This window comes from Hermetia illucens, chromosome 1 (assembly GCF_905115235.1).
Source record: "Hermetia illucens chromosome 1, iHerIll2.2.curated.20191125, whole genome shotgun sequence".
NCBI lineage: Eukaryota > Metazoa > Arthropoda > Insecta > Diptera > Stratiomyidae > Hermetia > Hermetia illucens.
In genome coordinates this window covers 136777637-136793523 of record NC_051849.1, presented here as the reverse complement: position 1 = coordinate 136793523, position 15887 = coordinate 136777637, and the positions used below count along the sequence as shown (strand labels likewise).

The 15887-nt window shown below is 36.5% G+C and overlaps 2 protein-coding genes across 6 annotated transcripts in view; one reads left to right on the top strand and one right to left on the bottom strand.

Annotated features, from left to right (window-relative positions):
- Positions 1-15887, bottom strand: part of LOC119651230 (calcium uptake protein 1 homolog, mitochondrial) — a 54723-nt gene that overhangs the window by 16382 nt on the left and 22454 nt on the right. The window lies entirely within an intron of this gene.
- Positions 1372-11516, top strand: LOC119651251 (carbohydrate sulfotransferase 11). 2 transcript variants are annotated; one of them, XM_038054739.1, is made up of 5 exons: positions 1372-2285; positions 7922-8347; positions 8860-9187; positions 9263-9800; positions 9877-11516. In XM_038054739.1, exons 2-5 carry the CDS (start codon positions 8129-8131, stop codon positions 10088-10090), a joined length of 1299 nt encoding a protein of 432 aa, XP_037910667.1. In that variant the 5' UTR covers positions 1372-2285; positions 7922-8128; the 3' UTR covers positions 10091-11516. The 2 variants fall into 2 exon arrangements, with proteins under 2 accessions (XP_037910667.1, XP_037910675.1); XM_038054747.1 differs by having other exon boundaries at positions 1454-1524.

Below are 15887 nucleotides of genomic sequence, written 5' to 3'. Positions count from 1 at the left end.
TACGTTTTCGACTTGCTAAAATGTCGCTCATATGTAATATTAAGTCTCGAATCTACAAATATTCAAGTTATGTCCTTGTACACATTTGTTCATACCACTTTATAATAGTTTTTACACAAAACTTTAAAATGATGGTTTCGGCATGTACAGTACAAGATTGTCATGTAAACATACCTGCCTACATACATACAATGTCAGCACCGAAAACCAACCTACCAACAACATCAAACCGCACTGGTCAAACGGGAAGAATAAAGATACGAGAATACAACTTTGAGACCGTTGATCATTTCTCCCATCAAGGATCGAAAATCACAAACGAAAACAGCTGATGAAATCCGCGCACGGTTGTTGGCAGCCAACAGAGTTTATTTCAGCTTACTAAAACTCTTTCGCTCGAAACGTTTCATCATAGACAATGATCTTGCCAGTCCTCATGTATTGCTCGGAGACTTGGGTTCTTTGCAAGAAAAATTGCGAACTCTTGGCCTCATTCGAGAGAAGAATCCTTCGAAGAATTGTTGGCCCCTTACATGAGGATGGACGATTCCGTAGTCTCTGTAACCATGGAATTTATGAGCGATACGACGACCGTGAAGTTGTGGATAAAATCCGGGTCAATAGGTTACGGTGGGCGGGTCACTTAATCCGTATGGATGAGGATGATGCAACCCGGAAAATCTATAAGGGCAATATCTATGGTAGAAAAAGAAGACGAGGGAGACCCTGTCTGAGATGGAGCGATGGTGTAGGTCAGGACGCCACAAAGCTTTTTAGGGATATCGAATTGGTGGACTTCGGCGCAAAACCGGGATATCTGGAGTTTCTTATTGAGGCAAGCCTAGACCGGATGCCGGTTGTTGCGCCGTTGATGATGATGAATCGAGTCGACTCGAATCTCGCTGAGTCTGATGTGCAGCGTGCTCATTTGCTGTCGAGATTGGTCGACCCTTCTGAGGCACAATTGAGTCGGCTCACTCACGGGTTGCTCATTTCTAGTTTTACTACCGGAAAACCAAGAAAAAAACACCTAATAAGTCTTCTCCATATTACCCTACCTATTGGACATCATGGTGAAGATGTTGAAGAGAGTGATATCGAATACGCTGGTCATAAGGGAGGCAATATGGTTTATCAGAGCGGAAATATGGAAGCTGGTGAGCATTAGACCAGACTTATCAGAATTGTCTTTTCAATTAACCAGTGTTTTGCTTATCAATGAGTTTACTTAAACATTCCTGAATTACTTCCGAGAGAATATTTAGTACCATATTCAGAATATGATTACAAAGAATTTTTCGCAACTTTAGTACAACGCAAATTCATCCCACATTGCCACAAAGGGAGGAAGCAGGACTTTCACTCAAACTGAGTAGGGGGAACAATGTACATCACCATCGACAAAATGTGTTTATAACGCGTCCGCCCTTCACCAACATATTCATTCTCAGAAGTTTCCTCTCGTAGTGCGGTTCGTTAGTTCGGTAAACGTGTGCAATTATCCTTTAAATCATTCTAGCCTAGGTAACACTCCCAAGTGTAATTCTTCTAGAAATTTTCTTTTTAAACATTTTCCACGAGTATTCTACACCGCATCCTCGAAACAATGACGAAAGTCGGAATAACGAGAAAAGTTTGAAGCTTTTGCTGAATGAATTAACCGGAAACTCTCCATTCTTACCCACTTCACTGCCACACTTTCTTTCTGCGAAACAACAAACAAGGATATGATCTACTCGTCTATGCAAATTGCAGGCAAATTATCATTCTTCCAGTAACATTAAATGCGTGCGAAAAAAACTGAAAATTGTCCCTTTGTGATTCCCGAATAAAGTTTTTATTGTTTTAATTGTTATATCCTTTGGAGAATGCAATATATTACCGTCATTTTCGTATACAAGTGTGTGCAAAAAGCTTGCCATCATACAGTGTGAAAGCAGCAAGAGAAAGAGAGAAAGTGCAATTTCACCAATTAGAAAGGAAAATGTTTTTGTGTGGAGCATTCAACAAGGTGTTGTTTTCGTGGCCGCTTTGTTATTAGCAGTTTATCTTTTGAACCTTTGCTTCCCCCTGCACCCACCCACTCAGCTGTACATATATCTCTCATACGCTCACGAACGAAACGTCTACCCCCTCAAATAACTAGCGTACATTCGTTGAGCATAGAGCGAAGGAAAGGAGCCGTTCATACATTTTTTCTATTCTCGAGAAGAAACGAGGAGCAAACAGGATAACGATGATAGCACGTTGTTTTCCAATGTTCCGAAGCTTCACTTTGGAAGCAGGTGAGTGGCGGAATTGACTCTCTGCTTCACCCAATATTTGCACTTTTTAGCTTTTATCCAGAAGTGCATCATAGCAGACAAATAGATTATCTTTTAGAATTGTAAAAATAGATTAATGTATCTTTAAGTTTGCACGGTCCTTAGAATCTAGTGTGAATGCTTGGCTGGTGTAGATATTTTGATTTGCCTTTCTGTTTTTAGCTCTGCTTCTACATGCAAACAATCGGGAAAATGAACTAAAAGGGGAGCTTAATCTAGCTTATCCCCTCATTTGCCACTTTGCTAGATGCTTGAATATTCTCCGTAAGCCTTGTCGAAGTTGATTCAAATGTGGACGAGAAAAATTCGTATCAGTGTAGTTTAATGATATATCTAATCTAGGACGATGGAAGAAAAATAAATGAGAAAAGTTTACATACAGTCCTGCAGTTCTACCTCAATAGTCGGACTTATCCCAAGCCGACACTTGTGGAAAATTTCTCTTGCTCAGATATTGGTTAATTTGGTCTCACTTTCTAGCATCCCCATTATCTCTGAGGCAAATGATGTCATCCCCATCGTCATCCTTCTCTCCCTCTTTGTTAATGTAAACAAACGGGAAGCGACAGCACATCATCATGAAATTGACGTCAAACTCTAGGTTTTTATTAGGCTATTTGCTTCCTCGTAATATGGTAAACTAGGGATTTGTATTTAGAATTGCTTTCGGTATATCAAATGACTAAGAAGATTGAAATATTCATTACTGTTCAGGGGAACGTGCAGGGGTAATATGATATTCTTAGAGGTTGGAAGATATTGCAGAAATTTATGTTTCGTAGTTATATTAAATTATTCATGCGACCCTGATGACTTATTGGATTTAGACTTGCTGCTAGTTGCTTGTTTCGTAAACTAATTGGGATTATGATGAAATAACTGAGAATGACATCAAATTAATGTGCTGTCTAATTTTCAGTGCATGTGCATACCAACGCACGTAATTAACAGAGGATATTCTGAGCTCTTATAGAACTTCCGCGTACAGGACTTCAACCTGAATTTATCCTTTTCCAATACCTGAATCTTACTGACCTGCTAGGTAGAAGTTCTGCCGCAACCAAAACTAGAAATTTGTCGGAGAGAAATTAGGGTTTATTCATCCCCGGCACATCATATAAAATAAAACAAGAGTGAAATTTCCGACAGTGCTTTTATAATCAATCTTTCTACATGCTACCACTTTGAAGAGGTCAAAGAATGTGATGCACCAACATGTCGTCCAGGATAAGCAGGGATTATCTTCTAGATAACAATCAGTATTTAATATTGCACGAATAAGCAATATAAGCAAAGTTGAATTAGACCTCAAAATCGAAATAATAAAACAAAATAAGAGTTTTATTCAAAAACGAGGGTTTTTTTTAAATTATAGCCAGACCGCAACAAACAACATTACGAAAGAATAGGAAATAAGTACGAAATAAAAACAAAAGACTGCTGGCAGGAGCCACTTGACGAGGTGGATGGGGAAGTGGTCACCCGCAGAGGGCCAGCGCAAACCCTGTTTACTCAATGCTAGGATTATTCCCTGCGAATGCTACACATCACCACACTAAAAAAATCTTTACGTGTGCTAGGCGCGAATAGCGTCTGCCTTTCGTTTTACTTCAGAGTCGACTGGTGATGGTCCCCGTCACCTGCAAAACCATCTACAAGCGCATGGAAGAGGATTCAAGAGAGGTGGATACTCGTGAAGAACAGCGTCATGCACTGAATTGGTGGCAATTCTCTTGCGAAAACGAGTTCAAAGGCCTTAGGTCGACGGTTGAATGAAAAACGTAGTGAGACTGATTAGTTCCTTAACCAGTTTCTAAGTGCAATGGAGTTTTTTGGGATAATGCTAAGAAATGGAGTCGGGTTGCACAACATTACGTCGACATTCTTCTTCTCGCGAAGACGATTGATGTTGACTGATGGGAACACTGGATGGAAAGGGGTATTTTGAACTAACAAATTCAAAAAACCTGACTACCTTAATATTCATTTAATTCATTTAAAATCGAAATTGACGCATCATAGATTGCACGGCGATTGCCGAACGAAGACAATCAAACCATTATTTATCGAAAAGCCACAAATTTGATCTCTAGCAATATGTCAATCATCTTTAGGTTAAAGAACTAAATAATAGAGTTTGTTGGAAGACACATTTTCTACCTGAACTGTGTAGCCACGCAACTGCCAAATAGTGTATCGCAAGGCAACACCTCGAGGAGAATTTTTAATAGACAAAATAGCGAAATGTAATTCTGTTGCATCTACTTCCACAGTAAATATATGCCGTTGCAGTTAGTAGTTAACATAGAACATAATAATCGCCAGAAGTGAAGAGAAAAAGGAGAAAAACGCAAGCAAAAAATTGCTTTATTAATCTTTATATATTCTGTGCTTCAGCGGAAACCGAAAGTGGCATTTACGCCATACGCCATTCGTCAGGTTCGACCATCATCAAATGCAACAATTAATTGCACCCTTTTTGTGTGAATGCGTTTGCATAAAAGGGACCCACCCATAAACCCCATTTAATACCTCAGAACATCTTTTAAAATTAGCAAATGCACAGCTGTCAAAATTATAAGGGATTGGGAAGCCAAATAACTGGTCCATTGATAGAAAACATAGAAACGGGTGGCAAATTAAAACAGCCGAAACCCCGGGACTGAATAAAATCAAAGTAACAACACTAACAGGTCCAATAATCAGTCACTGTCCGCTATGAAAGTATCTGTACATGATGGATATTACAATGAAAAGATGAAATGGCTTCCCATATCATAGAACATTGACAGGCACTGCTGTCCGATTGAGGCACTTACTGAAGAAGAATAAGCCTAGAAAAGGGCTGGATTAGATGCACCTAGATGAATATCTCCTGCGCCTAGTGAATTGGACGAGAATATCCACTGATGAGCTTCGGTAGAACATACACTAAGCCAATAGGCTGCAGCATGAACCCACAGAATCCTTAGAAAATCTAGTCTTTTAGCGAAGTGCTCACTTATTCCAAGAACCCATTCTCAGTAACTACTTGTTAGGCAGTTAGGAAGTACCATCAAAAGTGTAATTTATCATTATATGGGATTATTACTATTATATGGAGTCAATTGGGCAACATTTTACCAAAGAATAATGATTGTTGCATTTGCCTTATTGAACTTTACGAATTGACTCATCAATAAATAATCAATGACAGTTTACATTTATTTTTAGAACAAAGAGGAAGTAAAAATAAAACATCAGTAAATTGTAATTTTCCAATTTGTAGGTCTGAATTTAATTGTAAAACGAGTCTTTATGTATTTTCGGAGCGATTTTAAGGAAGAGGAAAGATCACAGGATACCTCAGTAGTTTTGTATTTGTACGGAAGGCGAAAATTGGGTGCTCAAAGGAGATGAAATCTACTTTGTCCCTCTAGCTATTGCTTTCCATATTAACTTTCTCCGGGACCATTACATTGATCTTTGCCGAATGATTAGAGTTATAATTGATAATTCTTTCCTTAAGAGTCGAATAAAGATCTGAGATCATCGAAAGAATCCTATAATCTAAAAAAAAAGAAATTTAAGTATCTTGAAATGAACAAGGATAATAGACAATGCGCCTCAGCAACAAAATTTCCTTTGTTGATATAATATTGAAATTTTGTGTTCATTTCCCAGTGGGCCGAGAGAGCTATAGTTGACGACGAGTCCCAATTGAGATGTATAATGCAACCGAGTGGCTGCACTCTGCAAGTTGCATTAAAGGATGCGGGTGACTTAATAAATTTTTCGATCCTTTTTTGTTGAACCGAATGCGTGAGTTTAGGAGAAATCTTAGCAGAGGATAATACTTCAATTAAGTCTTTTATATTTGGAGGTACATTTGCGGAGGATGGACCTTTTGAATCTAATGAGGGATATTTACTCAGGGCAGGTTATCTCGCTTTAGATGAAAGGATCTCAATTAGGCTTTCATATGTGGATTGGATTTTTTTGAACAGTGTTTCTAGATATTTTAAGCTTTCTTACATTTATTGTCAGGTTAGAAATGTAGAATTGTAGTAGTAATTTTACGGACAGTATAGTGATAACTAGGATAGACGGAAGAAAGAGGTTGGGGGGGATAGAGAGCCTTCACCAAAATTTGATTGTACAATTACACGAGGGCAGGGCGCACAATTTTCATCCTGGCGCTGAAATTTCTATCTACATCTCTGGTGAATACATTTCCCGTTGACTTTCCTAAACCAAATGATATTAGAAGCTCATTGGTGGGCTATGCTAATGAAGTGTGGGCGAGGATGATTCAATTCGTTGAAAGTTGGAAGGTTTACAGAAAATTTTATAAATTGAGCAAGTGTACACTTTTCGTCGATGAAATGATTCAACATATACATCAGGAAAGGAAGACGGGCCTGCTTTAATAAGATCCGGGGACCAATGTAAAACCATTCGAGTAAGCTTTGCCGAATGCGTGCATGTAAACATTAATATCGTTCTCGAAAATTTGATTGGATGGGCCCTTTTTTCCCAACACTCCAATTCGATTCAAAAAGGGTCAGTGTCCTCCATCAATTGCGGAAGATGTACGGCCCACTGTCAGTTGTAGTATTCGACGAACTTTCATTTTTTCAGTTCCATTTCACATATTGGTGAAGAAGGGGGGGGGGGGTGTTTGCATCCTTTCTATTATATGCTGAATTACTTGCACTAATGGGGATTAGCCGAAGTTGAACAGTTGCCGCCTTTGGGGACGAAGATGATAAAATCGCAAATTTCATTTCAAACTAGATTAGTAGTGCATCCAAACCACGCTCACCATGAGTATCAAATCTCAGTTTTACTAAAATATCCCGCAAAATAATGTGGTTAAAGCATCAAAGCGAATGCGGGCTAACACAGTGAACCTTTTAACTTGGCGGTCGCGATTAGATTCCTGCCCACAGGGATATTCATGATTATTTTCAAGATGATCTAAGTGGTTCCCGGATCGGGAATCGATGGTTAAGAGGTAAAGTGTCAGCCTCTCAATCTCGTTGCGCTGGCTTCGAACCCCAGCGGTCATGAATATCTGTATTTGCCTCACTGCTGTAAGCTTATCACTTGCATAGCATTAAGTACGATGATAATGAAACTGGAGCACAATCTAATCAGGGACTCTGTTCTATATTCCACCAAGAACTGAAACGAAAACATTAATTTAAGTGGATTCATCAATAATTATGATGCACAATACAAGGTCTTCATTTTCAATGTCAATTTTACAAAAAATGTTGATATTGAATTTCACCTCTTCGACTTTGCATTCTACATTTTGGTAGTTCACTTTACGGTTAGTCGTATATTACTGAGTAAAATCTGTCAACCCCTATGATTATTCCAACCAAGAGAAGATCTACTATATATACGATTTGAACACCATCTTGCTTTGTCGTAAAAAGATATAAAATCAAATCTGAAGCAATAACAAAACCTCTGCACTAACCATGAACTTGGTTCTTTCATGTTTATTTTCCAAATGTATGCGTTAATCGTTATGAGTACTATGTATAATTGTGAAAATTGTAATCGTATTAATATAATTGTTTCCATCAATGCATTTTCTTTTGTAGTGATCCTCACAATGTTTCAAAGAACTCAGCAATTAAAAAAAATCATCAGCAATTAGGCTCGACGACCAAAAACAAAAAATTCACTAATCTTCGATAATGAGAAAGCGCAGGAAGAAATATATCGTCATCGTTTAATAAGTAGCGTTTTCCAAGTTTTTTTGAAGATTATATACACATACATACGTACAGGCAATTTACAAGTAGTAGATGAGAAAAAGTGTATGTAACAAAGCAAGCAGCACAGTCAGAGAAACCGAACAAAGCCATAAAATGCTTAAAATATTATGTTCAATTCGACGCCCTAGCATTTATCTTAAATATTTTGGTGCTATATCATTAGTTATTTTCTATTTTACATTTCTATTCCGAGAGTCATTACATGCATACGAAATAAATAAGGGTGGGAGCAATTTGTATAAAGAGGAGGTAAGTAATAATAATAGTAATAATTACAGTAAGAAAAAAATGATTCAAATTCAGGTATTTAGTGTAAGGAAAGAAATTTTACACATTTCACTTTTGATTCAAAACTTTTTGATATTCGTTTGATTTCTAGATATTAGATTGCAAATATGTAATATAATTGGCTTTCATAGTTGAAACACACATGCAATATATAGTCCGTGATATATGCAGGTTTGAAGTTTAAATACCCCAAAAAGCCTCAATTCTAAAGAAAAAATAATTTTCGAACAATGAGGTTTGCAATCCTGAAACTGATTTCAGCTATCAGACCATTGCATAATCTGTTACTATGTCACGGACAATTTGGCAAAATTACAATTAGTGTTTTTCAAAATTAGCAAACTAGATCTTTCTATGGTTCATAAGATAAAATAGATTTCCAACCAAAATAGACAAAGTTAAGACAGTAACCAACCTTCATATCATTTATCAATCCTGTTTAACAAATTCGTAATCGCTTTTTAATTATCCAGAATCGGCCCAAATCTATACCAAAAAGATCTCGTCTAGCCTTGGGAAGAAGATACCCTGAAGTTAACAACAATCCAAGAGTTATAACCACCCGTACATTGACCACGGTGAATCCAATTTATGAATATTCAGAAGAATTGCACAGCGCCATTGAAAATGAATTATTAGCACGTAAATCACATCTATGGGATGTTTGTATTAGAGAGAATATTATTGGAATTTACCCACCGAATGCATGGGAATTTTTCCTGTCGCCGGGGCACAATTTAGTATGGTGCAATGTATTCAAAGCGGCAAGCAGTACCTGGATGTATTATTTTAATATTTTAGGTGAATAAGATAATGCCTCTTCCTGCCTCTGAAGTTTTCAATCATCTCAAATTAATCTTAATCCTGTTTTTCCAGGCGGTTATGATATTAAATATTTACAAAGAACTAAAACATCACCACTAGAATTAGCCCGTAAACGTTTTCCGAGGCCAAAGTCATCAGAATTAATTGATTCACTTTATAATTCTGTATCATTTTTAATTGTACGTGAACCTTTTGAAAGACTACTATCGGCATACAGGGATAAATTGGAAGGATGCCGCAATAAATATTATAAAGTATTAGGCAAACAAATAGTTAGGCAATTTCGTAACGATAGCGAATTAAAACGACACAATACCGGACCAACATTTAAAGAATTTCTTCTATTTTTAATACAAAGCTACAAAACAAGTAAACCATTCGATGAGCATTGGACACCCGTTTATAAATTTTGTACACCATGCAGTATTAATTATACGCTAATTGCTAAAGTTGAAACATTACAACGTGATACAGATTACATAATACGACAAGCGGGATTGGAGGCACTACTGTTGGGCAAATTGCCAAAGAGTCGTATGAGAAAGATATCGAACCGGGCGGCACATAATACAAGAGGGTTGATAGAAAAGTGAGTCTTGTTAACAGATTTCATATCAGTCAATAACTTCAACTTGAGTAAGTATTACAAATCGTTTCTTTTTCAGATATTTCTCTCAAGTCGATCGCAAAACTTTGGATGAAATCATAAACATCTATCGTCTGGATTTTGAATTGTTCAATTATAACTTAACTAAATATTATGATATCGTTCAACCAATACCGACAACAACGCCTGCAGTAAGAACAACCAGTAGTACAACCCCGTATTCAAGTTCAAGTAGTAGCTCAATAGCATCTAGTACACGAGATGTTTCGTAAACTATGATTGAAATATTTAACAATTACAACAATGATATAAAACAGGTAAAAATATCAAACAATATTTGAAGGCGGTCTAGATTACTCAAGGAATTATCTTGGATGAAAACATGATCGAATTGAGCTTTTTCAATAAAGTATTTAAAGCAAATTAACCATGTAATAGAAATATATGATATAAGGCCCTCATTTGCAGACAAAACAGAAATGTGCTAATTTAAGAACATTTAAACTAATTCGTTGTTGGAGAGTAAAGAAATCCATAAATAATTCTTGCCCTCTGTCTACATTTACATTTAGCATTATGCTTATAAGTTCATTCTCATTTCACTGCGAACTTCAGACTTGCACGAAATAACATGCTCTTATTATTACTGGACATGTCGCAAATAATATAATCCAACGAGAAATGCTCAATTTTCAAGTCAGCATGTTTTGCTTAGAAGTGCCAAAAAAATTCACGAATTCTGATAAATTTTTAAAATTAGATTTCAAGTCAGTTTAAATTCTGAACCAATCTTCCAAAAAAGTTTTTATAATTTAAGAAACAACATTCCATTTCTCACAAAAATAATTTGTTCTCATTTTTAAAACAACTGCACAAATATCTTCGTCTTCACTTAGTTCATAGAGAACAACTCGAATGTGTTTCCGCCGTGAACATCAATATTCAAATGTGGTTCATTATCGTAAACAACTACATAGTTAATTATCGAGAATTATAAATAATATATAATAAATAATCACACATTTATCATATAAAATATTATAATTGTATAAATCATTTTTCGTTACTATGTTCAAACCAAATATTGCACACAGTTCATGTCTAGTGAATTTACAGGATACTTTTAATATATTTACTGTTCGTTGTGTAACAAGAAATGTGATCTTAATAAAAAATAAAAAACCAAAACTTCTATAACTTAAGATTAACATTAACATGGCGAGTAAAAAAGCAACAAAAAATAGCCTTTTTGATAAAGTATTCAAAAGAAAAAATGTGTACCTATATATATCTTTATATAAATATTTTATTGTAAGAAAAATGAATGTATCTATGTATGCGTAAACAATTATACTTTCCATAAATATTTACATGTTTATTGAGGAAAAAGTGAAACAAAATTTGATATAAAAAATAAACTAAAAGGAACAATTAACAATTTGAATTGAAACTATAAATTGTCATGTGATTAATTTTTGGCATGAATATTTCAGGACAATCTGTTTTTTAAAAACATGGTACTATTAGTTAAAATTGTATGAAGAGTAAAATAAAATTGAAAAAGCAGTTGTTTCAACAAACAACAAATATAAATTTCGATGCAATATTTTATGCACTTTTCAAAGGAAAGGGAAAATAATTACTTTTATCAGACTCTATAAAAAATATTAACTTAAATAAATATTACATTTAATATTCGATTGTTGATGTTTTTGTTTTTATAAAAAAGTAATTTTAAATGTGGTAAGACATTTTTCAAATGATTCATGTATGGTTTCGCGCTAAACGCATCTACGCGCTATCGTTCACCGTCTACCGGTTTCAGCTCTCTGAGAAGTTTACACTCGTAAAATATCCAGAGCCAAGACACAATGTACAAGTAAACAGATTCCATGAGCGCAGTTGAGAAGTTCGAGCAAAGATGTCACAGTCCATTGAAGCATTCAACACCCTCTGACCAAAGCAGCGTGAGCAAGGTCGCTAATAACGAGAAGAAATAATATCGACGACAGAATGCAGCCCTGCCGGACTCTGCTTTAGACTTTAAATTCGTCTGAAATTTTACATCTATCCTGCACATGACATTTTAGTCGTCATATACCACTCTACTAATAGCTACTAATTTCCCGGTAATACCCCTCCCGGGAACACTCCACTCCCTGTTGACGCTGTCGGAAGCCTTCTCGAAGCAGAAACCAACCTACTCTTTGCCCATCGATAGGTTCCGAGATCATTTTAGCCGTTATCCTTGCAACAGCAAGCAGCACGGTCGCACTCAAGACGCATGTTTTTCGGAATCTTAACAATCAGCTTCTTTTTTCACGCCCTGAGAAAAAATTCAGATTTACATCCTGATAAGGATAACGATAAGGGAGAAAAGGGGCTCTGTAGAAACTACAGCGATTGCGATAAATAATACCCCAGGAAAACCGTTAACCCTCGGCAACATAATTCAGCAAAGATTAGCTTCCTATTCAAATAATAATAATCATTGGCGCAACAACCCAATTGGGTCTGGAGCCTGAAGAGTGAAGAACAATTCATTCAAGACCGGAAGCAATGTGGTCAGCACTGCGCTCGCCCGTAATTTTTACCTAGAAACTCATTCACAGCTAAGTCGACTAGTATCCGACATCCAATCGCAATACTTGTTTTGTACTGATAAAGGGGTAAGTTGCGCCCAAAATACATATCTACACTGAAAAATAAAAACTGTAGTTTGGAGTAAGCTACTGGTCTATCAATTTTAGGCCAGACTACAAATAGAAGACAATATCTAACCTCATCGAGATAAATCAATCACCAGTGAGATTTGAACCGCAACCTTCCGCTCCGACAACATAGTGTTCTGCTTACTAAGCCATTCGCACATTTTAAAGAACTCCTTAATCCCACACAAAGCTCGATGCAATCCAAATTTCAATATACTTGGAAAATGGGGAATTTAATATTTATCATCAATCCTCATCAATATGCTATCATGCTCGCTCAAATCCTCAGAAAAAGTCCTCATAAATTTGAACTAGGAAGCAAAGCCGATAGGGCTACAAATCAACCAAACGGCAAGTCAAGAAACCGGAAGCTGGACGCTTCAAGTATGTAGCGTTGTATCTTCTTATGTATATTGAATGCACGACGGTTCCATTTGTGCATAATTGAAAAATCAATTGCGCTCTATTTTTCAAGACCTTCTTACACAACAAATTCGTTCTGGAAAATGTTCTATCGATAATAGTTCATATGCATTAAAACTAAGTATTTTGTCCAATGGTTTTCGTCTTTTTTGACAGCTTTATGTGTTTGTGTCCGGTTCAAATCTCACTGGTGGCAGAGGGATTTATTATCGTGACTAGATGTCGGATACCAGTCGACTCAGCCTCCTACAGTGTACTGTAGTGTACCGTTACGGTCTTGAATGAAGTGCTCTAACCCACTTCAAGGCCCTGATACAATATGGATTGTTGCGCCAACGATTATTATTATTATTTATGTAGTTTGGCATTGAAGTGTATAATTTGGAAATTCTCGGAGAAACATTTAGCTTTTCCTCCTTCACAAAAGCTTCCAATCCAATGTCTTTCAATGCTCTTTGAATTGTCTAATGGGACTGTTTGCAAGAGCAGAAGCTCCTTTAGTATTTTTTAGCCTACCAGAAGCGAAAAGCCGCCCAAAAATACGCTAGCTGATGCGTCAAATATCGAGCGTCATTTGACGTTGCCTTTTATGAACTCCTCTTTTTGGCATGGGAATTTAGGACTGTTTAGTCAGATTTATTATTAATTTTCATTACAGATTTTTTACCAATCCGCAATAATTTTGCATAGTCTTGGCTTGATCGACCTCTCTTGGCGCCAAAAATAACTCCGATTTTTTCTGCGATGCTAAGGGCTTTCATTTTAAATAAATAATATTGCATATTTAAGCACGTGTTCAAATAATGACTATAAAAAATTATTTTCCCATTACAATAGTGAATGTTATAAGAACACTTTTTGGCTTGGTGGGAAAGGGGACAGGAAGAAAAAGAGGCCTAATTTTAAACCGAATAGATTACTCCCGCATTATAGAATATGATAATAAATATTTGTTTCTGCTAACTTTAACTTATACGCGATAATGAGAGGATCTTTACACTTTCAAACAGCGCTGACTCATTTTTGTACCATAGTGTATCTGTCTTTAACTTGTAGATATATCTTGGAGTTGGAAAATGTATATATGAAGAAATGTTTTGAATTCTTAGCTATGTACGAATTGAAAAATTTGCATAGGAAGTTCCACACATAAAATGAACACAACATTTTTATACCTGAAGCGCCCAGCTTCCATATATTTCGGACATTGGGATAGCTTAACGCGGTTGGTCATTCTGGTCATCCTTTACTTCAACAGGCGGTTAGTTATTATTTGAGCAGAATTAGGAAGGGGGGATATTTTCAGTATTTTATTATTTTAAGGACTAGATATTATTGTTATATTTATTGGCTGGGTATCTGAAATAATCCTTGAATTTAAGCGACCCCTTGCAAACCTCACCTTTCCCTACTCTCTGGAGCCAATGTGAAAACTAAAAACTGCTTCAAAAGGTTAATACCTTTTGAAGCACTTTTTATTTGATCTACCTATGATTATATTCGATGCAAAAAGTTGTACCCCCCCTTTTGCATGTTCACAGTTCCAATCTCCATATTTCCATATCTCAAATGAATAGGTTTTAAAGCATCTGAAAAAGCTGCGTGGAGTTTTACTCTTCTTCGCTAATGCACCAGTGCACACCACGGCCATTAAAACTGTCTGTCATTTATTTATTCGGAAACGGCTGGACCGATTGTCACGAAAATTCGTGAGAGCATGTGACCTGTTGCTCCCTTTACATACACCATACATACATACAGCAGTGCCACTTTGTGATAAGTTTAAGGGGGGATTCCCCATACATGTAAATGGAGGGTGAGCATTTTTTTTCATAAAATTTGGCCATGTGGGGTATCAAATGAAAGGGCTCAATTAGTACTTTTCAAAACTGGTTCCATATTAGATATCAGGTGAAACGTAGGGAAGTGGGGGCTCAAAATATGGCCCCCAAAAAGTGTAACAGGTCTCGTTCTCAGAACCTATCCAACGGAAAAATCTAAAAAATCTAAAAAACATCCGGTTACGATTCGTATGAATGGAGTCGCAAAGAATTACTTTATTTTATCTGAGTGTAATTATGCGGTGTTTCCAACGATTAATTATCTGAAATAATAAAAAACTTGTTGTTTCTTTTTCGTTGGTGTGGATATTTATTCTTGCAAATACCGATATTTCGGGAAGCACTTGTTCCCTTCATCAGTGCTAACAAGTTGAAACTTGTTAGCACTGATGAAGGGAAAAATAACAAGTTTTTTATTATTTCAGATACTTTATTTTAGTTTTTTAGTTATTTGTTTATGAATATCAATTACCACAAACAGGCGTGTGTGTATGTAAGTATATGAAGTTTGCGGGTAGTGTCTAATTCAGATAAATATATTATATTTGTACATTAAACCAGCTATATTTAATATACGTGCTATATATGTACATATGTATGCTCTTGTGCACGAAGTAAATCGGAAATATGGGTACGATCAATTCATATAAGTGCATATATATGTACAGTATTCGAGAATAGGCAGTTTGTTTGTTTAGGTTGAGGATAATATCTTTGACTGTAATATGTACGTATGTTGGATTTGTAGCTATATAGGGATAGCAAAATGTGCGTTGAAGTTTCTTACATTTTTTTTTTTTTTTTGTGCGTACACGGAGGTGGAAAATCTTAGAAAGACACGTCCGCCGCAGCTCCGCCGCCCGAACGGCGAAACCACAGCGGGCGCGTGTGGGATTCACACCCACTAAAAACCACACCCGGTCTCTCCAGCCCCAGCCCCGCGGGACCACCATTGAGGTATTACTTCGCGGGGTAGGTTTGCCCTTAGGCACTCATCCTTCTCCTATTTGCAGCTTTCCTCCTTCTTTGTTCTTTCAGCAACTCCTCCTGCATTTGGATGATTGCGGAGCTAACCGCAAGCCACTTCTCCTCGG